The sequence below is a fragment of the Delphinus delphis genome, chromosome 7 (genome assembly GCF_949987515.2).
Source record: "Delphinus delphis chromosome 7, mDelDel1.2, whole genome shotgun sequence".
NCBI lineage: Eukaryota > Metazoa > Chordata > Mammalia > Artiodactyla > Delphinidae > Delphinus > Delphinus delphis.
In genome coordinates, this window is record NC_082689.1 from 103870754 (window position 1) to 103893988 (window position 23235).

The following is a 23235-nucleotide window of genomic DNA, read 5'->3' on the forward strand; positions in this document are numbered from 1 at the left end:
GGTTCGAGAGGACTGACTCCGATTTTGAAAGAGATTCTACTGTGGGTAAAATGCTATCAAACAGCATTGCTGCAACAGAGAAATTGTGAAGAGTCGATCGATTCAGCAAACTTCACCGTTGTCTTATTTTAGGAAACTGCTGCGGCCACCTTCACCTTCAGCAGCCACTGCCCTGATCAGTCAGCAGCATCAACACTGAGGCCAGACCCTCCACCAGCAAAAAGATTATGAATCGCTGAAGGCTCAGATGATGGCTAGCATTATTTAGCAATAACTTTTTTTTTAATTAAGGTAGGTATACTGACTTTTTTTAGACAGAATGCTATTGCACACTTAATAGACTACAGTATAGTAAAGACATAACTTTTATACGTACCGGGAAACCAAAAAATTTGTGTGACTTGTTTCATTGCAATATTCGCTTTACTGCGGCGATCTGGACCCGAATCTGCACTCTCTCCGAGGCTGCCTGTATCTCAATGTATCAAAAGCTAGATATGAAAAGCACACTATGAACATTATGCTCGACAGTAAGAGACTGAAAACTTTTCCTTTAAGATGAGGAACAAGGATGCCTACTTTCACCATTTCTATTAATATAGTACTGTAAGTTCCAGCCAGAGCAATTAGGCAGGAAAAGAAAAACAAAAAGCATCCACAATGGAAAGGAAGAAGCAAGATTATCTTTGTTCATAGATGATATACAGTTTACCCTTGAGCAACACAGGTTTGAACTGTGCAGGTCCACTTATACAGGGATTTTTTTCAACACACACAGCACTACACCATCTGCGGTCAGTTGGCTACACAGAAGTGCAACCACAGGTACGGGACTTGAGCATCTGCACAGTTTGTTATCTATGGCAATCCCAGTGGATACCAAGGGACAACTGTGATCTCACAGGTATGAAATCCTAAAGATTCTACAAAAAAACATTAAGACTAATAAAAGAATTCAGCAAAGTAGCAGAATACAAAATCCCTGAGCAAAATTCAACTGCATTTCTATACACTAAAAATGAAAAATCCGGGCTTCCCTGGTGGTGCAGTGGTTAAGAATCCACCTGCCAATGCAGGGGACATGGGTTCGATCCCTGGTCTGGGAAGATCCCACATGCCGCGAAGCAAGTAAGCCCGTGTGCCACAACTACTGAGCCAGTGCTCTAGAGCCCGTGCTCCGCAACAAGTGAAGGCACTGCAATGAGAAGCCCACGCACCCGCAACGAAGAGTTACCCCTGCTTGCTGCAACTAGAGAAAGCCCGCGTGCAGCAACGAAGACCCAACACAGCCAATAAATAAATAAATATTTTTTTTAAAAAATGAAAAATCCGAAAAGTTAAGAAAACAACTACGTTTACAATAGCATCAAAAAGAATAAAATACTTAGGAATTAACTTAACCAAGGAAGTGAAAGAATTGCACAATAAAACTACAAAATGTTACTGAAAGGAATTAAAAACACAAATAAAAAGACATCCCATGTGGTGTACAACATGGGTAACTATAGTAAATAATACTGTATTGTATATTTGAAGGTCACTAACAGAGTAGATCTTAAAATTTCTCATCACAAGAAATAAATTGTGTAGCTGTGTGTGATGACAAATGTTACCTAGACTTACCGTGGTGATCATTTTGCAATATAAATAAATATCAAACATTACATTGTACACCTGAAACTAATGTAATTTCATGTTTATTATATCTCAATTTAAAAAACTAAAAACAGGGCTTCCCTGGTGGCGCAGTGGTTGAGAGTCCGCCTGCCGATGCAGGGGACATGGGTTTGTGCCCCAGTCCGGGAAGATCCCACATGCCGTGGAGCGGCTAAGCCTGTGAGCCATGGCCGTTGAGCCCGCGTGTCCGGAGCCTGTGCTCCGCAACGGGAGAGGCCACAACAGTGAGAGGCCCACATACCGCAAAAAGAAAAAAAAAGTATAAAAAACTGAAAACAAACAACAACTCATCACAGTATGGAGGTTAAAAAAAAAAAAAGACATCCTGTGTTCATGGATTGGAAGTCAATACTGTTAGGATGTCAATACTACCCAAAGCTGTCTATAGATTCAATGAAACCCCTATCAAAATTCCAATGAGGTTCTCTGAAGAAACAGAGAATTTCAACAAATGGTATTGGAAAAACAATATCCACACACAAAAGAATGAAGTTGGACCCTTACCTAACACCATACAGAAAAATTAACTCAAAATGGATCAGAGACTTACATTAAAAGCTAAAATTTTTAAATTGTTAGAAGAAAACACAGGGCAAAAGCTTCACAACACTGGGTTTGGAAACGGTTATTGAATATGACACCAAAAGCACAGGCAAAAAAATAACAGACAAATTGGATTTCACGAAAACTAAAACATTTTGTGCATCAAAGGTCAAGGGATTAATATCCAGAATATAGAGAGAACTTCTATAACTCAACAATAACAAAAAAACCAACAACATAATTCAAACATGGGCAAAGGACCTGAATAGACATTTCACTGAAGAAGATATACAACTGGCCAACAAGCATATGAAAAGATGCTCAACATTACCAGTCATTAGGGAGATGCAAATCAAAACTACACTGAGATATCGCCTCACATCACCCATGAGGATGGCTATTATCAAAAAAGAAGAGAAAATAACAAGTGCCGGCGAGGATGTGGAGAAACTGAAACCCTTGTGCGTTGGTGGTGGGAATGTGAAATGATGCAGCTGCTGTGGCAAACAGTTTGGCAGTTATCATATGATCCTGCAACTCCACTCCTGGATATATACCCAAGAGAATTGAAAGTGGGGTCTCAGAGAGGTATCTGTACCACCATGTTCATAGCAGCATTACTCGTAATAGCCAACAAGTGGAAACAGCCCACAAGGCCATTACCAAGAAATGGATAAGCAAAATGCTGCATGTACATTCAATGAACTGTTATTCAGCCTTAAAAAGAAGGGAAGGGGCTTCCCTGGTGGCACAGTGGTTAAGAACCCTCCTGCCAATGCAGGGGACATGGGTTTGAGCCCTGGTCCAGGAAGATCCCACATGCCGCAGAGCAACTAAGCCCGTGAGCCACAACTACTGAGCCCGCGTGCCACAACTACTGAAGCCTGTGTGCCTGGAGCCTGCACTCCACAACAAGAGAAGCCACCGCAATGAGAAGCCCACGCACCACAGCCAAGACTAGACCCCGCTCGCCTCAACTAGAGAAAGCCCACGTGCAGCAATGAAGACCCAACGCAGCCAAAAATAAATAAATAAGTAGGAAATTCTGACACCTGCTACAACATGGGTGAACCTAGAGAACATTATGCTCAGTGAAATAAGCCAGTCACGAATAGACAAATACTGTATGATTCCACTTATGAGTATTTTACACTCACAGAGACAGAAAGTAGAATGGTGGTTGCCAGGGGCCAGGGGGGAGGGGGAATATTACGGATTTCAGTTTTCCAAGGTGCAAAGAGCTCAGGAGATGGATGGTGGTGATGAATATGCATAATATGAATGTACTTAGTGTCTGTGAACTGTACACTTACAAATGGTTAAGACAGTAAATTTTATGTTACTGTATTCTACAGAGAGAGAAAGAGAGAGGGAGAGGGAGAGGGAGAGGGAGAGGGAGAGGGAGAGGGAGAGGGAGAGAGGGGGGGAGAGAGAGAGAGAGAGAGAGAGAGAGCGCGCGAGCAGAAAGGAAAGGTTGCTCAAAGTCATACAGCTAGTCAGCGGGGGACAGGTTTTCTGATCCTAAAGCCAGTACTGCTGCCATGGCAACGGGACACTTCTCAAAGGCACCTCACAGGTTCCTTGCACCAGCCTTTCTCTGCAGAACCTGATGTCATTTATTAACTTCATTTAAGTAGTGGAAGGAGAGTCTGATAGGCTTGGTGACACACAGAAACTGGAAGCCATGGCTTGATTCTCTGTTTCTAACTTAGCACCATGTGCTGTCAGCTACCCATTTTGGGGAGCTGGGTGGGAGGGTGTTTGTTTTAGGAGATGTGCGCTGGAGTCTACCAGGTTCACGTTAACACACCGGAGTTCTCACCTATAAAAACTGTAACGGCCGGAAGCTCTGCGCTGCCCCAGTGGACAGGTGTGCGGCCAGCCTCCCCAAGCCCTCCGAGCCGACTGACATCATCAGCGGGGAGATGGGAATACTGGCTCCAATGAGGACTTGGCTCCAGACCCGAGACCACGCTGCAAGGCGCAGCAGGTCAACCCCAGGACAGGGACGAGAAGGCACCTGCGTTTCCTCAGCCCCTTGCTGGAGGGGGCACATGAGATGGCAGGGCAGCTCCCTTACTCACGAGAGTAGAAAGTACCAGAAAACCGAGGTCTGGCTAATATTACTTTTGGGTGAATTTCCCATTTTACGAATCTAATTCCTTTTGTGAAGACTGTCTGTGCCGTCCCCACCGCTGCCAGGGACCATCCACGGCCCCCGACGACGGCCACAGAGGGAGGGGGGCTCCCGGCCCAGCGCACTGCTCGGCACTCTCGGCTCAGGGTCCTGCAAGCCGTGGCCAGGAGGGCTGGACGGGGACCTCGGGAAGTGGAATCAGGGGAAGCGGCCTCCACACCTGCCAGCCCCGCTGCTGGTTTCTGTCTGCGGGAAGAGTCAAGTGTCTCCTTCTGGACCAGTCGTTCTCCACCAGGGCTGATTCTGCCCCGAGAGGACACCTGGCCAGGTGTGGGGACATCAACTGAGGGTGGGGTGCGCTCCTGGGACCCCAGGGGTGGCACCTCCACCAGGAAGTGGCCCGAGGTGTGGGCAGTGCTGAGGGTGCGAGCCCTGCTCGGGCGAAGGCAGCAGAGCCAGAACGCTGTGAGTGGTGATGCTCGCCAACCGTGTCAAAGGAACAGCCCTACTGGAAAGCCACAAGCGTCACCTCTGCTCCCTTCCTTTCTAAGGAGGAAGGCCAGGCGCTGCAGGCTTCGCGCTTGTGGATCTGCACCCCTGCCCAGGGCCTCTGTAACTTCACGGTGACACGTCTGCCCCGCGGCCCAGGCCCTGGCCTCTCCAGCCAGAGCTCGAGGGTGGCCACCTGCTCTCCCCTGGCAGTTCATCAGATGTGAGTTTGTTTTTCAACCAACAAGCACTCCAGCCCCCGTCACCTTCCATGAGCCCATTGTCCTTTTGTCCCATTTTCTGGCCCTGAGTCTAGAAAGAAGGTGAGAGGCAGCCCAGGGAATAAAAAGCCCGGCTTCCAGAGTGAGATCACTGTGGGCCCCCGGGCGGGTCACGTGCAGGGTCACCGTCCTCACCCCACAGGGACCTGGAGCCCCCCAGCCTTGTGTGAAGTCAGCAGGTAAACGTCCTTAGTGTTTCGGGGGAAGAAAACAAGCTGGTTTCTAAAGAAAGTCATCTTCCTTTTTGGGATAAACTAGAAGTTCAAAGCTATCGTTTCAAAAACTGGAGCGACGACAGACCACGTTGTACCTTAATGACTTCACTCAACGGCTGGTCACTTCGTCTTTAGAGAAATGCCTCTGGAGAATTAAGGCCCAGCTAGAACGCACGTGCTGAGGAAGCCCGTGCGGAGCCCAGAGCTGCAGGGCAGCAAGTCTGCGATGCGCCAGCAGGCCCAGGTGTACGACCCACCCGTGTAACGCTATACACACCTTGCTGCCTGTGAGCTGTGCCAGGTGAGGTTTCAACTCTTCTCCGATTACGGAATAAATCGCCACTAAGCAAAACACGCTGGCCTTACGCACGCTGCTCTCGGTGTTGTCGTAACCCTGTAGTCAGAGAGGGACACAGAAAGGAAACGAGATCAAAGCTTTGCCTGACTGTCAATATTTCATCAACGTTTCCACAAATGCCCTCTCGGTTCAACCTCGACCTTGTCAGGAGCGGCCTGGATACACCTGAGCTCTGCCTGTGAACCCCGAGAGCTCTCGTTCTGGAGAGGCCACATGTAAGAGTGCCAAAGAGTGAGCTGCTTCCGGGGTGGGAGGCTGGAGGCCGGCGAGTTGGTCTCCTCCACACAGATAGATGCTGTATCACGAGCTGCCAGGCAGCACCAGCCAAGAGACGTCACGAGAGAACAGAATGAGAAAAGGAAATTAAGGGGAAAAATACCTGGCTTCTTTCCTATTTCTCGCCATGGTAAAGCAAACCTCACACGTGCAAACCCCTTTCAAGAAATGAGAACCACGTCGCTCACTCCTGTGGGCAAAACTCCACTGTCCACGGACTGCGGGGAACATTCGCCCGCAGCCAGACCTCCGCATCCTTCTCCAGCTGGACCACAACCTGCCTGTGGGCCTCCCCCCGCCCCACACCCAGGTGGGACTGTCTGCTCTCCTCCGAACAGCCCTCTGGACCTTTCCGCCTTTGTGTCTTTCCCTCTGCCTGGAATAAGCCAGTGCCCGGCTGTATGTGTTTAAATTTCTGAGCCCAGCACTCAGCAAACAGCGGCATTTATTAAGTGTAAAGCTGATGTCTCTCTACCCTTCCCCACTGAAATCTCTCCCTAGGGCCCAACTCTAAACCACTTCTTCTCTGAGCCCATCTCTCTCTGACACCCCAACCCAGAGGTCAGCCCCCACCCCGATCTCAGAAACCCCTACCTGAACCCCCGTGGCAGCAACTCAGCACACGGCACCCGCCCTCACCCACGGCTGTCTGTACGGCTGTACCGGGTCCTGGAGCGGGCTGGAGACTCCGTGAGGTAGGGTCCCAACAGTGGAAAACACCTCGTCTTCCGGAGTCTACTTAATTCAACGCCTCATGCTCAACGAGGGTTTTCAATTAATATTAGCTGGACGGATGAGAGCCAGGACCACTGTTTGATGCTGGGCTCCACGGCCCACCCTGCCCAGGGCTGGGCCCACTGCCGTGCAGTAAGGAAGGAACAATGAAGAAAGATCAAAACATGTTCACAGTAAAGTTCCTTCTGTGAGCCACAGGCCTGGGCTGCCAGGAAGATCTTCCTGTGTGTTCAGCAGAGGGTGGGCCAGAAGAGGCAGGGGCTGCACCACCCGGTTGTCCCGCCCACCCCTCGGGGGCCCACCTGCAGCAGGCCCGGGATGATGTCCGCGAGGAGCTGCAGCAAGGCCTCCTTGGCGATCCTCTCGACGACTTTGGTCTGCATCTTGATGGCGGCCAGGTTGATGGGGTAGTCGGCCGTCTGGATGATGGGGCACAGCACTTTGATGCACTGCTCCGGGTGGATGGAGCTGGCCAGCGTGGAGGCGGCCTCCTCGGCAGCCCTCACCACCTGAAACACGGCCCGCGCGTGGGTGAGCTCCAGCCACGCCAGACAGCACTGCCGCCCGAGTTCACAGGCCCAGGGACAGGCTCGCGTCGCTCCGCGCTGGGCGGTCCCCGGCCCCGGCCCGGCTGCGCTTTCGCTCCAACAGCGTCAGCCGGGTGGGCTGGCCGTAGGGGGCAGCCGTACTCCAGAAGAGCCGTGTCCTACTCTCCGGCTCCTAAGGACCTTAGAAACCTGACAGCCTGGGCCGTCTTCCCCTACTGCCCTCCCCCCGCTGTATCTGTGCCGTGTGTGTTTGCGCACTCCCGTGCGGCAGCAGCTGAGCTGAGCTCAGGGCCTGTCAGGGCTGGCTGGTCCACGTGGGGCGGGCACAGGAGGTGGCTGGTGAGGGACAGGAAGCAGGAGGCTTCTCTGGTGGCCCACGGGGCTCCTAAGGCTCCAGCCCCACCAGCAAGCGGTCACTAGTCACCAGTCATGCTCAGGGCCTCTCACTCCCCACACAGACACACACACGCAGACACACAGACACACACACACACACAGACACACAGACACACACAGACACACACACACACACATATAGACACACAGAGACACACACAAATATACACACATACACATACACACATATACACACACAGACACACACACACATATACACACTCAGACACACATACACATATATACACAGACACACACATCATACACACACATATACACATACATATATATACACACAGACACACACACCCACCCAGACACACACACATATATATACACACACACACACACATATATACACACACACATATACAGACACACAGACACACATATACACACAGACACACACACATATATACACACATACACACATATACACACACATACTCACATGCACACACACTCACATGCACACATATACACACAGACACGCATACACACATACACAGACACACACATATATACACACACAGACACACACATATACACAGACACATACACACACATACAGACACACACATATACACACAGATATACACACATAACATACACACACAAGACACACACATACACATATACACATATGTACACACATATATAGACACATACATACACACATACACACACATACACACACATATATACAGACACACACACATATACACACAGACATACACAGACACACACACGGAAATGAGACTAAAGGAAGCCCATCGTGAGGTTTCTCCTGCCAACTCCGTCGCCTATGAACTGCGGTTTGTCCCACTCAGGTCCCCTGACAGCAGAGAGTCTGCTGTGCCTACATGACCTTTAACCTCTCACCCCGAGAAGGGCAGAGTCAGACAGACACACGCTCAGCCTCTTGAGAGCAGCGCAGCAGACGCACCTCAGTTCATTCCTCTACCAAGAGGAGCCTCAATTTTTTAAAATTCCATAGTGGGGATTAACAAAACACCTACTTTTACAGCTATCTGGATTAAGAAAGATGACACAGCAACGACTGTAGCTGCAGAGCCCGTGTGGCTCCGAGCTCGGCCTTGGTGGAGGAACAGCAGAGAAGTGGGGCTGGGCCACTGAGGTGCCCCACAAGGCTCCAGGGCTCGGTCCAGAGGCCCAGGGCCTACGCCCAGGGGTCTGCCCGGTCCAATACTCACTCCAAAGGGCCACCCCGATGACCAGGCACGCAAGGAAACGAGGCCTGTGCGGGAACACTGGGCAAAGATGCACCCTGCCAGCCGCTGTGGGGCCCCGCCAGCTCCCTTCACTCTTCCTGAAAGTTGCTCACTTGCGCTAGTGACCTGGCCGGGCAGGTCCCCCTCACCCCCACGGAACCCCCGGGGCACCCTGAACACTGCACTTCATTGCTCTGCTGACACCGTCTCCCCACTAGACTAAGGGCTCCTTGAAGGCAAGCTCCCATGTCGGCCACCCTTCTGTCCCCATGCCCAGCAGTGTCCATCATCATGCACTAGGTGCTCAGTGTCTGTCCAACTCATTTCCCCACAGTGTGTGTGTGTGTGTATTTAAATGCTCAGCGATCAGTTTGTTTGGAGAGGGACAGCATATTGCTTAGAAGGGCTCCATCACGCAACAATTACTAGATGAAGTGCTGTGCTTCCTCCTGAGCTCAGGCATGTCCCTGAGAGTGTGGTCAGTCCACGGCGGACCTGGCAGAGCCAGGCATCTGGCGTGTTACACACGGCTAGGCAGACGGTGGAAGAGGGGGCCCGTCCCTTCTCCAATCGGGTCCCGCAGTGGGACACCAATGCCCTTCTACTGTAAGAAACCACTGTTTACAGGTGTCACGACATACTGGTCAGAAAGTTGAGTGATAGTAACTAACTGACGAAACCTGAGGTCTTAGTTTTTAAACATGGAAAAAAAAAATGAAATGAAATACTGGATGATTTCATAGACAATATTCAAGTTGGAAAACACTGATGTAGGGGAATTCAGGAGACCACCAGGAGGTGGGCCCAGCTCAGTGGGCGGGAAGACACTGGCTTGGGAGACAGACTGGGGTTCAAGTCCCAGCAGCACCACTTAAGTCTTGAGAGGAGCAAACTAGAAACCTCCCGGCGCCTCTCAGGGAAATAAATGGCCAGGTTCACAGCGAGACTCTAACACGAGGGGTCCCCTCCTCCCCCCAACCTCCCCACGCTCTGCTATCATCCAGGTCACAGGAGTTACCCTGCAGGGAGCTGCTGGGAAACAGACCTTCTCAGGTCTGCTGACCTGAAACCCAAACCCAAGGAGAACTTTGTCATATAAAACTCCACAAATTCTTGACGTCGCTTGCAGGAAGCATTTAATCAAATGTAGGTTTTCTGAAAATGCCTGAAAAGAAAATGCCAGAAGCTGCGCTTTAAGAAGGCCCGTCTGAGGCCCCCTCTTTCACTGAGGTTAGAACAAGTTTCCCAAGACAGATGCTGTTTTTGGCAAGGCGGGTCGGCGTTCTCAACTTCCCTCTACATGCCAAGCTCCCAGCGGCTGGCCTGCTGCCTGATTCAGGGTGAACTTTAGGTTTTGCCCCTGTGTTCTGTGTAACATAAGAAGCAAAGATTATAAGTGTAAGCAAACAGGGAGCAAAAGTAAACACGGGCAGCGGAGAGGAAGGAGGACAGTACTGTCTAGCAGACAAGGTGGCCAGAGGCGGCAAAGATGTTTTCCAGGGGGGCAGGGATGCTGATGAGAGCAAGGGGGATCAGGCAGCCTTCTGGGCTGTCATCTACCCCAAGTGACCAAGACTGTTCTAGTTCTGCTGACTTTGCTGCAGTCTGGTAGGGAACACAGGAATTCTGCTTTTTCAAAGTTAGTGAAATAACAGTGTCTAGCTAGGAAAAGCATAATTTCCTTATCTAACTTTTTAAAAAATGAGATCATTACTCAGAATATTGATGAATGTTTGCTTAAAGATAAGGTTTCTTTGAGAGCACAGAGCCTGTCAAAATTTGGACTGCGTGTTTTAAGTTCACAGGGTTTGACTGGGCTCTGTCACCGATGCGGCAGCCTAACTGGCTGACTAAAAGCCAGCCAGCCAGCCAGCAGGTGTTCAGGAACTGTGGCTCCCGAAGGGGGAGGCTGGCGCCACCTTCTGGGGAAGGCCGGGGAGGCCTCACCAGACAGGCCAGGTGCCCGGCGTGTGCCCACCAGCGTGGTGCACCCACCGTGGAGGGGCGGCTGTGTCTCTGGTGGGGCGGGGCAGGGGTGTGGGCAGCACTGCTCTGCCTGCTGCCAGCTCAGGCGGGCGCCACCGGGGACCTGAACCCAGCATGCGAGTCCCCTGTCTGCCGGACCTGGCACCACGGGACGGGGGGCGGGGGAGGAAAGGAACAACCTTCAGGGTCCAAGTTCGGGGACCTGGCTCTGCCATCAACTAGTGAGGTGAACGTGGGAGGAGTTTCTTCTACTGTCTGGGCCTCAGTTTCCCTCATCAGTAAAATGACGGGGGATGCGAATCTAGAATGCTTACATCAGTTTGGAGCGTGAAACCTTATCTCCCAGACCTCGCTGATGAGGACTTTCTCCCGGAAAACGCACACGTACAATTTCAGACGGTATAGCCTGCACGGATGGTCTCTGACCACACGGCCATCACAGCCCCCGCCCTGGAGCAGCGCATTCAGGGCAACACCGTCTCGAACGCGGAAAGGCTCCGAGGTGGGAGACTTATTCTGTCCCACCCCAAGGGATAGAATCAGGGCCGATGGGGGACAATGCCACGGAGTCACAGGGTGGGCGCCCAGGAGGGGGCCGTGTCCCCACCCTGGAGGACGCCTCGGACGCCCGGATGGCTGGCCCCTCGGAAGAGCCTGGGAGGCGGAAGGTGGGCCGCGCACAGAACTCCTTCCGCGCCTCCCAAATCCATCAACTCCTGGTGTTCCCGGCCTCAAGTGTGGGAGTGTGACGGCCCCTCCAGTGGAGATGCCGAGAGATTCAGCCGACGCGGGAGCCCAGAGACACAGCCCAAAGTTTATTCACCCAAATTTCGATAGCGTTCTGAGATATAGTTTGAGAAATGCGGTTATGTCTGCTTTATGTAAAACTGAAAAACCTCAGGCACAATTCTTCTCAGAACCGGTCTATTTCTCCACTGGAAGAGGATAAAAGACAGTGTCTTCAGTGTTCACAGTGCTAGCCTCCTCGCCGCCCGACTCTGAGGCCAGCCCTGCAGGGCAGGCCTCGCAGGGCGTCCCAGGTCACCCCGGGTGCCAGCACTTCCGGCGTCCAGAGCTGCGTCCCGTCCCCAGCCACGTGACTGGCCAAAGTAGGATGAGGACCCAAGTTTCCAGACTCCAGGGTTCTGACATTAAACAAGGGCCCCCCGACTGCTTTCTGCAGACAGGGTTTCCTCTCTTAGTAAGACGCTCTGAGGCTACGGGAGCTAAAGGGCAGGTGTCACGTCTGGTCTTAGGAGGCTGGGCCCATCAGAGAGGAGGGGCCGTGTCCCCTCACCCTGAGTAACCGTGAGGCAGCGGCCGCCACCACTCAGGACTGGACACCATGCTTGGCATGTCCCAACCACCCGGCAGGGTGGGCGATGGGACCTCCACTTGTGGCGGGGTGGGTCCAGACGGTCCAGCCCAGCTGTGTCCTCCCGGCCCACGGCCCTGGGCCTCGCTGCTTGGCTCACCGCCAGCATCCTCTCGAACTGCCCCAGACTCCCAGCACACTTCTCTATGGACCCCACGTGGATTCCTCTGCTCTAACATCACCTAAGCCGTGTAAGTTCCTTTAGGTCTGAGCACCGCCCTGCGACCCGCGCACTAATGGGACATTTACCAGTTTGTGCTACGAGTGTCAGACGGTCTGGCTCAGCAACTTTGACCTTTTAAACGACTATACAGGTCTCTGGTTTTGTCTTTTTGTTAAAAGGCTGAAGGTTACAAAGGAAATAGGGCCTCTGGCTATATCCCAAGACTGGGCCCAAAGAAGACTGGAGACTTAGAATCTAGAAAGGTTGAGGTTTGTTACTCAGCAGCCTCCTCCATTATCCTGAGGCCGGACGACACACAGATAAGCATGCAGTCCACTCCCTGGGCTAACAGATTAGAAACCCAAGGTCCAGGGAGGTGAAATAACCTTTCCACGCTCACACAATGCACTGTTCTTCAGAACCCACTGACACACGGCCGCTGCCCCGCGTGGCTTCTCAGGGCCACTCCAGATGCGGGGGGCCTGGGTGAGCCATGGTCAGAGAGTGATTCTAATTGGTATTTGAAGCACAACGTCAGCTCGCTAAAGTGCTTTCTCTCTGACACGCTGCTGCTTTGCTCAGGCTGTGATATTTGCCAAGAGGTCCCCGAAAAGTTCTATTGTAAAAATAAATTTAGTCTGGCTTTGCTTTTTTAATTCCTTGCAATCATAAAACTAATTAGAAATGATTTCAAAATAAAACCCCGGGAGACGTAACAGTGGTTGTTTCATATTTACCTGAGACTCAAACTTTCCAAACAAGCCAAACCGCCTGAGGCTGGATTCTGATGCCTTAAACACCAAGGCTGCTGTGGGGCAAGAAATGTCTGGTGACCTCCTGGAGTGACATAAAACGAAGCTGATATTTTCCTCTTTTTAACAGGAAAATGTAATGGAATATTCATTAACGTGGCCGAGGTCAGCAAAAAGTATCAAGTATAGAACATCTTCAAAGAAACAGAGTTGGTGCTCCTCTCAAGTTTAAACAGAACGGCGAGCAAGGACCCCAGTACTCTGGGTACCGCGTGTAAGCCGCAGTGCCTGGGAGCAGCAGCTACTGAAACGAGTACCTCTGAGACGGTACGGATGTCTGAAGACGGCTTTACGTAGCAATACTGGTACAGTGCCTGACGGTGTTAGAAGCATGCTTCCATGTCCCGTGTCTGATTCTCGAGGCGGCCACGCTACACAGGCTTAGACAGAAGGGATCAAACCGACAGCTGGGCTGGAGGTCAGATGCTGGACCGAAAACCAGGCTTTCCCCCTCTAGATTCGCGCTCCCACTGACCCCAGAATCGCATGCGAAGTATCAGTGCTCTTCTTAGCTCTAAATCTTCTCGTAATCATTGAAGGAGAGGTTCTGTACCAGCCCCAACAAACGGATTTCAAGTTCTCAGATAAAAAGTGTTAACATTAATGGAGCTTTTCTTGAAAAACAGAAAAGGGGGCATAAGATTTTAAAAGGTCACTATCAAGCCCTTCACCCCTTCGGATGTTTGCTAAAAGCTAACACTATGGTATACCATAGTAACTTCATTAATGAGCTACTGAAACTCAATAGCAAATTTTATTTACTAAAAAGATAAAAATAAGGAGCTAGACAATGAAAGAGATTTACTTATTCAAATAGGAAATATGAAAACTGTCTAACCAGACAAACACCAACTTTTAATTATTTATTTAATTACTTTTTGGGCCACGCTGCGAGGTTTATGGGATCTTAGTACCCCGACCAGGGATCGAACCCAGGCCCTCGGCAGTGAAAGCGCTGAGTCCGAACCACTGGACCACCAGGGAATTCCCAATACCAACTTTTAAAATAAAAACTTTAAACCGGTACCCGAATCCTCTATCTTGCTTACTGTAAAACACCTCCGTTAGCTTATGATGAACGATGCCTGAGACAGATTCAGTGCCCGGCACGTTTCAGCGTGGGACAAAAGTGTCTTGCACTCATAGCTCCTGTTGAAGACCCTGGGAACACAGTCCCTGGCTTATCGGTGACAAACAAGCCGTCTTATCCTCAGCCCTGCTTTATGCATCTTCCCTAAGGGCCTTATGACACCTTTCAACGTATAGAAACTGCATTTCAAGAAGTGCTTCAGCGGCCAGAACTACAGTGCGCACGCTGGCGGGGCCCCGGCCACAGCGGCCAAGGAAAGACATGTCTGGTGACAAGCGCTCTCACAGCCGCTCTGTGTCCACCTGCCGGTCCAACTCCTTCATCTGCCAAAGCCTGGGTTTTGCCTGTGGACACAAAACCAACTAGCTGTAACGAGAAGGAGGTGCCCAGAGCTGTCGCCGGGAGGAGCACACTTTGGGAATGCCAATTTAGACGGGAAGAGAGACTGGTCCCTGTCTGACTAGTAACCGGGTCTAGAAACACTTCGGCTCCTTTCCAGTCAATAAATGTGGGAATGATGTTTGAATGTGCAGACGAGAAAACGTAGCAACCAGAGACATACTGTGTGGGATATGCCAGCACAACGGCTACCAGACAGACCCTGTGCGTCTAACTATCCGGCCTAAAAACAAACGCGGATTGGCAAAGCCAGAGAAAGACCACATGGAAGAGTTTTAAAGGAAAAGAAAAACAAAAACGAAAACGATACCTAACACCAAAACATACAGGTGCCCAAGTTAGAAGCTTCGGGCAAAGTGACAGCGTGAAGTTTCATAAGGAAAACGACAAGGGCACCAAGTCAAGGTGAGTCTGAAAGCATGCAAAGCAGGGGAGGCCTGCCAGTAACCGCACTCATTTCAGAACACAGTATTTCCTCAACCTGCTTATCAGGAAATCAGTGACAGCCGCGTGGAGACCCTTGGGTTACAAGAATTCCACGGCAACTGAGTGCTGCTACGTTTGCTTTAAGCAGCAGGTGTTTTCTGCTTGTGTCCCTTACGCAACCTAAAGGACTTCAAAGCGAAGAACATTCTCTCCTCAGTCTCTCGCTTTGCAGGGGAAAACAACAAGATCTCTCACGTAAACAGTAAAGAGCAACTTCTGGTAACGTATACTTCTCCGGGTCCACCGTCCAAATCCTGGAGGTTACGATCAGGACGGCCACTGTAAAGACAGACGTCTGCCAAGGGGATGGCTAGTGACCGCCACACCGTGCAGGTGGCTTTGTTTCACCTCAGAGTCACAGTCTCAATATGTCCTCCCCTCTGAAAACAACTGACATCGTACGTATGTAAAAGAACGTCCATTTCATGTCATTTTTTTCATCATGCATTCTCATTAAGGAGAAGCTATTGTGGTTAAAAAAAAAAAAAAAAGAGTCAGCACAGACCAGTTGCCCCTTAAAAGACACACGACCTGGTTCACATCTTGGTTCTGCCAGGAACTGCCACGTGTGCACCACCTGACAAAGGATGGGACCTCCTGGACCTTCTTCCTCACCTGGGAATAATTACGGTGACTACTGTTAGCTTACCTGGTCCTCACATTTTTCAGATGAGTTATCTGAAGTGGAAAGCGTTTTGTTCAAACACGAGTAGGTGCTGTCGCCATCAGGCAACCAAGCTGGATCCCAGAAGTGTGAGTGAGTGGTTTGCACACACACCCATCATTCATGCACCTGTGTGGCACTAGGACTGCTGGGTGGAGAGATGCCCGGCCAGAGGGACGCCCTCAACCTCGCTGAGCCTGCAGTTGTGGTGGGAACCTGAGGGGGCCAGACCGGTCTCTGTTCAGTAGCCACATAATTGCTGAACAGAGGAAAAAGCCATGATTCAGGGTCTGATTCTCGCTGTGAAGAGAAGAACTGCTCTAATCACAGTTCCTTTAATCCACGGCTGTGCTCGCGAGAGTCACACGGGAGCCAAAAGATTGAACTGACACATGCTTATGTCTCACTTCGGGGTCAAACCCACTGTTTCGCCAAGTTAAGTTTTCCAAACCTGGAACTAGACGGTTGTTTGCCACAGTGCCTTTCACTGGCAGGCGTCCCTGAAACCATCTCCCTTTAGGGCACTCCACCCACCCCACCTCCCATCTCTCGATACGCAGAGGACTGTGGGCGGCAGGCCCCGGGACAGTCCAGCAAGCAACTGGACGAGGACGCACGGACTGTCCTCTGCGTGCACACGCGTCGGGCCCAGAACCGTGCCCTCCCTGCCCCGTGACGGGAGCCCGAGGAGAGTGCGGATGCCTCACGCGTCCGGAGCCTGCAGAGCGGGCGGGCCGCCTCCAGTCCTTCGAGCCTGTAGGGGGAGCCCGCCCGCACGCTCCGGCCTCACCTAGCTCTCCCGTGGGCGGCGGTGGGGTGACAGTCCCCCGAGGAGAGCGGGGCCCTGCGGGTGAGGGAGCCTGGCCGAGGGCCCAGAGCGAGGCTTGCACATCTCCATCCCCACCCTGACCGCAGGGGAAAGGGCAGACCCGCCCGGATGAGGCTCAGAGAGCCCTGCCGCCGGGGCACTGGGCCCGCAGCGCTGCTCAGACCCCGCGGCGGCAGGGCTGTGCGCCAGAGGCTGGCTCACCTCCTTGTGGGAGTCTTTGTGGGCTTCCAGCGTCTTCATGATCGTCAGCTCCGCGTAGTGTTTAAACCTTGCTGGCTGGCTTCTCAAGGTCTCCCGCAGCACCCTGAGTGCCAGCGCGCGGATGGAGTGCTGGGGCAGAGGAGAGACGGATATCAGCAAACGCCTCGCGGCGCCTCTCTGCGCACATGGCCAGCGGGGCCCCGAGACTGGCTCCCAGGCCTGGGTCCCTAGCGCCCTGCAGGCACCGTGACATGGACGCCAGGCTTCCTGGACGGAGGCTCCCACGAGGGTGGGCGCTGTGCCTGCGGGGACATCCCGGGACCCGGCACCTGAGAGGGACCCCAGGAAGGCTTCCTGAATGAGACCAAATGAGGACGACTGGTAAGTTCACTATCAGTCTCCCGGGGGGCGGCTCCGGATTTTCTGAGGCTCAGGTGTGTATCTGTAAACTATGTAAAAGGACAGCCCTATGCCCTATGTAAAGGGCACCTACATGTTTCATCGACACGACCTGTCAGACAGTGGACTCTCTCAGGACAGTGGGAGACCTGCCGATATTCCTGACCTTCTACGTGAGCAGGTCATGGGCGAGGGGAACGTGTACAGAACTCCAGCTACTTGAGGCCTGAGTCATGAGTATGGAGGAAAGCCATTCCAAACAAACCCCTAATCTCAACAACAGAGAATGGGGTTTACACCAGACAGAACATTCTGATTCTCTGCCACTCACCTGCACCAGCCACAGGCTCACACACCACCCCCTGCCCTCTCCATGACATCGTTTCTCCTCCTGACAAGGCCAACCACTAGAAGCGCTTCAGGTGCCAACAGGTACTTTGTCTTAAGAAAAGTCATCGCCGTTCTTCTACCTTGATTAACCCCACACCAAACCATGCGTCCCTAAGCACCAGAGAGCAACTGGAGTCACCATGACATTCGCCAGCCTCTGCTCACCTGTCTTCCATTAAGATCACCATCAACGTGACCTGGGCACGACCTCTGCCCTGGGCCGTGCCCAACTTCCTCGAAATCTGACTGGTCCTACCCCTTGAGCTGTTCACCACACTTACTGTACTTGTGCTTCTGCTGACCTACACGAAGCCTGGAGCACAGAGATGGAGTTTTACTTCTAGATTTTAATCCAGGGAAGTCCTAACATTTACTCCTGCTGCCACACACACAAGGGAGCGGCTGCACAGCAGGCGGGGGTGGGGGGAGGTGGGCCTCTGATCAGGGTGCTCACCCCTTGAAGAGTCACATTCAAGTGTCACCGCGTGGAGACAGCTTTCTACGTTAAAAATAATAATGGACGATAACAGAAAACAGTAATGATCTCTGCTTCTGGGACCTGTCGCTGGAACGGTTAACAGTGCAGGGGTGAACCAACACAGAGCCCCAGGGAAGGCGCCTTTAGTAGGGTTTCGTATGGTCTTCCAAAAGTGAGCCTCTGATTTCTCAACTGCGTGTGAAGCATAAATAAAACTCCTAAGGAAGAAAACCCCATCATAAAACAACAAGCCACATTCCTACACTAGCAAAGTCTTAAGAAATTTTGTGAAAGGGACCAAAGAGGGAGCACGTCTCCCTCAACGACTACAAACCCAATAACAGAAAAACCTGCGTGGAGGCCAGGGTGGGGCCTGTCTCCGCTAACTGACTGGGTCCAGAAAACCTGAAAGCTGTCTTGGTGCCAACAGGAAGCACAGCACAGGAGTGGAGGGGAGCTGTGGGCCCAGGCCTGGCCACCCAGGAGGGGAGGGGGGAGGGTGTGGGAGGGAGGGGGAGGGGGAGAGAGGGAGGGGGAGGGGAGAGAGGGAGGGGGAGGGGAGAAGGGGGAGGGGAGAGAGGGAGGGGAGGGAGGCGGGGCAGGGGAGAGGGAGGGAGGTGGGGGAGGGGAGAGGGAGGGAAGGGGAGGGAGAGAGGGGGAGGGGGAGGGGAGGGAGGAGGGAGGGGAGGGGGAGAGAGGGGGAGGGGGAGGGGAGGGAGGAGGGAGGGGAGGAGAGAGAGGGGGAGGGAAGGGGGAGGGGAGGGGAGAGAGGGGGTAGGGGGAAGGGAGGGGTAGGGGAGAGGGGGTAGGGGAGGGGGAGGGGGAAGGGGGGAGGGGAGGGAAGGGAGGGGAGGGAGGAGGAGAGAGGGGAGTGAAAGGGAGGGAGAGAGGGGGGAGGGGAGGGGGGTCACTCACGTCCTTGTCCCCCAGCGTCTCCAGCAGCAGTAGCAGGACAGTCTTGAAGTGCTCCTCCCAGACACCCAGGCTGTCCTCGCGCGCGATCTTGAGCAGCTCCAGCAGGGCGCCCTTGCGCTCCTCCACCCGCTCGTTGTGGTTGGACAGCTCTTTCAGGAGGTCCGCCACCAGGTCCGAGTGGTCAATGGGCACTTGGGGGACACAAGACAGATGCTCAGCACCCCCGCCCTCCTGACTCCAGGAGGTGGGCCGCGCTGGGCGCTGGCCTCACGTCACACCCCCAGCAGGTCACCTAGCCAGGTTAACTGTGAGAACGGGTGAGAACAGGTGTCCAGTGCTCCGGGACCAACACGCAGCGCCCTTCCCGACCTGACCGGCCTCTTTCCCTCCTATTTCACAGACGGCCAGGCCTGCCAACATCACGTAGCGTAACTGCTTGCAGGGACTTGTGTGTGGTTTATATGGAAGAGGGACATATCCTTTCTCTTTCTGTGTTCTTTTAAGACAGTGGTCCCCAACCTTTTTGGAACCAGGGACCGGTTTCGTGGAAGACAATTTTTCCCCCGACTGGGGCTGGGGGTGGGGGATGGTCCAGGCGGTGACGTGAGCGATGGGAAGCAGATGAAGCCTCGCTCGCTCGCCCGTCGCTCACGTGTCCTGCTGTGCGGCCCGGTTCCTAACAGGCCACGGACTGGTACCGGTCCACGGCCCAGGGGGTGGGGACCCCCGTTTTAAGAGACCTCAACTCTGAATATTCACTTTAAGTAGAAAGGATGAAAAAACAAAGACAAATCATTAGGAACCTAAATTTGTACTCACATATTTCTTTAGCTTCTAAGAATGAGAAAGTTGACGTCTTCAAGAACCCTCTCATCTCCGCCCCTGCCATCCTACCTTTTCCTTTACGCCTTTTAGCATATGGTTAGTGGATAAATTACAGCCAACATCTCAATCTCCAGTCTGTCTTAAACAAGACCAACAACTGGGTAAGTTAAACGCTGTGCCAGCTCTATGAGCAAAGAAAGGCAACGGTCCACAACTCCTAGGCAGCGCAAGTCCAAGTCAACCCTCCACCACCAGCCTCCTGCCCAGCAGATGGACGGCTGGGTACAGACCGACCTGCTCCCCACTGGCAAGTAGCAATCAACAGCCAAGGGGTCACGCTCTCAAGCCCCGAAGCTACTTGTCCTATCAGACCGTGGAAGGCCTTCTCTTCTGTCTTAGGGTCCCATCACTGCCTGATCCACCGAGAGCGCAGTTTTCTTCCTTTCATGTTCCCCTGGATCCAGCAGCCACTGCTAACATGGCCCTCGCCTCTACGCCTGCCACCACGATGAGCCTGTTTCCCCTGACGGGGCCTTGCACTCTGGGGCCGGGGGCTGTGTCTCGTTTCCCTGCACAGCCAGCCCTGGCAAGCCACAACCTTTGCGACACACAGTAGGCCTTCACTGAATGTTAACTGCTTAGAATTCTGATTTAAGGTCCTAATATAATTCTTCATTCAAAATTGAAAACAACATAAAATAGCAGGCTTGGAAACAAAGTATACATATATAAGATTTTTTAAATTAATTATTAAGTTGAAATAAACCAAAACACATGAACACGCCAGTGAGGTGAAAAGAGAAAAAAATAACTTCCAGATAAAAATACTTCATAGCAATAGGTACTCGCTCACTTGTTACTCAGTAATGGACACTGGTCTTAACACAAGTGTCAGAAAAAAACCCAGACCAGTTCTGCTCCATATCAAGTGTGTTATTATACTTGGAGCAGTAACTTCACCTTTCTGGACCTCAGTTTCCTAACCCGTATGATGGGAATGATCCCTGTCTCAGCAGCCAGCACACGCCACGCAGGTGCCCAGGGCAGGTTAGATCCCCTCCCCACCCACAGCACCGAAGGTGACACAAGCAGCTCGGGAGACCTGGCTCAAATGCTGCTGAGAGAGCAGCGGGAAGCCACCCAACAGGGGTCCGGGCCTCCCGGCCACAGAGCTGGACGGGAAAGCGCACACCAGAGGCTGCACCTGGGCGCCCCATTGCCCACGCCCCGCTCTCACCGCCGCCCGGGTCGTGGTTCCTCACAAGGCCTTCCCCATGGATCCTCTGTGTGCCCCCGCGCCCAGGCACACAGACGACTGAGCAGAGCAGGCCCCCAGTCCACCCTCGCGTGCCCGGAGCTGCCCTGGTTGGGGGGTGGGGGGTGGGAGTGGCACCGGGAGAGACAGACCGTCTCGCAGCTGCTCCATGTCATCGTCGAACACAGCCTCCTTCAGGGCCGTCTTGTCGTAGCTGCTGATGGTGTCCGAGTAGGGGTAGGGGCTGTAGTCCCGCGCCCGTGGCCCCGGGAAGGCACGCGGGGGCTGGGTGTTGAGGAGGGAGGTCTTGTTGTCCAGAGCCGTCCGGCCTCCTTCCACTGCGTCGCTGCCGCCCCGGCCCTCGGTGGCGGGGGAGGTGATGCCACCGTCGCGGGACACCTGGGGCACAACACACTGTCAGTTCCTTTTCAGTGCTTGTCTCAAACTTTTCCTTTAAATCTTCACAATTATTAGGCGAGCCAGAGATTTCTCACTTGAAGTCGGGCCACTGACAAAAGGACGGTTGTTAGTGCCTCCATTTGTAAATACCTAGCTCATAAGCTACCTCAGAGGGGACAGAACACGCTGATGTTCTCATCTATTCATTCATTAGTTTACAAGGAATGTCTGTTTTACTTTGCATTTGCTGACTAATTTGACTCATTTTTGACAGATTAGTGACATGAAATTCTGAGGAGCCCTTGAGAAGGCAGTCTGCACACCTGGCACCCCCAGTTCCCCAGGAACCTCAGGTGCCCACAACACCCCAGCCAACTTCCTTCACCACCGACAGGATGGGTTTTCTCACTGACACCCTGACACAACGCCATGGACAAACGCTCCCCCGATGACCCTCTCGAGACCTACAGTGGTCCCACCACCCACGAGTCCCCTGCTATATTCCCCTCAAGTGGTGAAACGTCTCACTATGGAGAACATGACATCCCCAGGCAGATGGCTTTTCCTTTGAGGATTTCTGACTCTCAGAACTGGTCTTTACACTGGTCAAAGAACAGGTCTTTAATATTGTCTGAAAATGTTTTTCCTGATATGTGCTGAGTTTTGTCTTCAACTAGTGAAACCTCTGGGCCCCTGGCCCTTGTGTCATGTTTCTGACCCCCTTCTCTCCCCGAGGTCCTTTCTTCTGTGCACACTGGCCTGTCTGGCTCCCTTTGCAGGGAACAGAGCAAGTGTGGCTGACTGAAGGGGACAGAGCAAAACGGTCACTTCCCTCATCTCAGACGCGTGACTACAGGACAGTGGGGGAACCACTTCCAGGCAGCCAGACCACCCTGGTGAGCCCTGTGGCACCTTTTACTTGTGCTGCTGACAAGGTGCACTGCTGTCACCCACGCTTATGCCTTTGTGCGGTTTTTATTGTAGTTTTATATATGTATGTTAAAAAGTCAATCATGTAATTCATACGCGTATAATCCAGTGACATTAAACATGTTCGCAATGTGGTGTAACCATTACCACTATGTTATACTTTGGGCAAAACTTTTTCATCTTCCCCAACCGAAACTCTGTACCTATTAAATAATAACTCTCTGCCCCTTCCAGCCCTGGAAACCTCTGTTCTACTTTCTGTCTCTATGAATTTGACTGTTCTAGGGACATCATATAAGTGGAATCACACAGTGTTTGTCTTTCTATGTCTGGCTTATTTCACTTAGCATAATGTTTTCAAGGTCCATTCACGTTGTAACGTGTCAGTATTACATTCCTTTTTATGGCTGAATAATATTCTATTGCATGTGCACACTACGTTTTGTTTACCCGTTTATTTGTTGATGGACACTCGGGCTGCTTCCACCTTTGGGCTACTGTGCCTAACACCACTCTGAACACTGGTACACAAATATCTGTTCAAGTCCCTTCTTTCATTTCCTTTGGATATACACCTAGTGGAACTGCTGGGATGCGTTTGGTTCTTACACATCCCACCCAGAAGATTTTGTCCTAATATAACTGTTAGGATATAAAAGAATATATAATATGTGTACAGACATGAATAAAATGAGACTTAACAGGGGTTTTCTCTCGGTATAAGATGATTCATGGATGATTTTAATTTTTTT

General features: G+C 52.1%; 1 protein-coding gene across 1 annotated transcript in view; it reads right to left on the minus strand.

Annotated features, from left to right (window-relative positions):
• CLASP1 (cytoplasmic linker associated protein 1) overlaps positions 1-23235 on the minus strand; it is a 267853-nt gene that overhangs the window by 10769 nt on the left and 233849 nt on the right. Inside the window, exons 35-39 of the mRNA XM_060016946.1 lie at positions 21307-21553; positions 19075-19265; positions 16893-17021; positions 7014-7220; positions 5620-5736 (exon numbers count right to left, since the gene is read on the minus strand). Of these exons, the coding sequence (XP_059872929.1) occupies positions 5620-5736; positions 7014-7220; positions 16893-17021; positions 19075-19265; positions 21307-21553 (891 nt within the window). The remainder of the gene's footprint in view (positions 1-5619; positions 5737-7013; positions 7221-16892; positions 17022-19074; positions 19266-21306; positions 21554-23235) is intronic.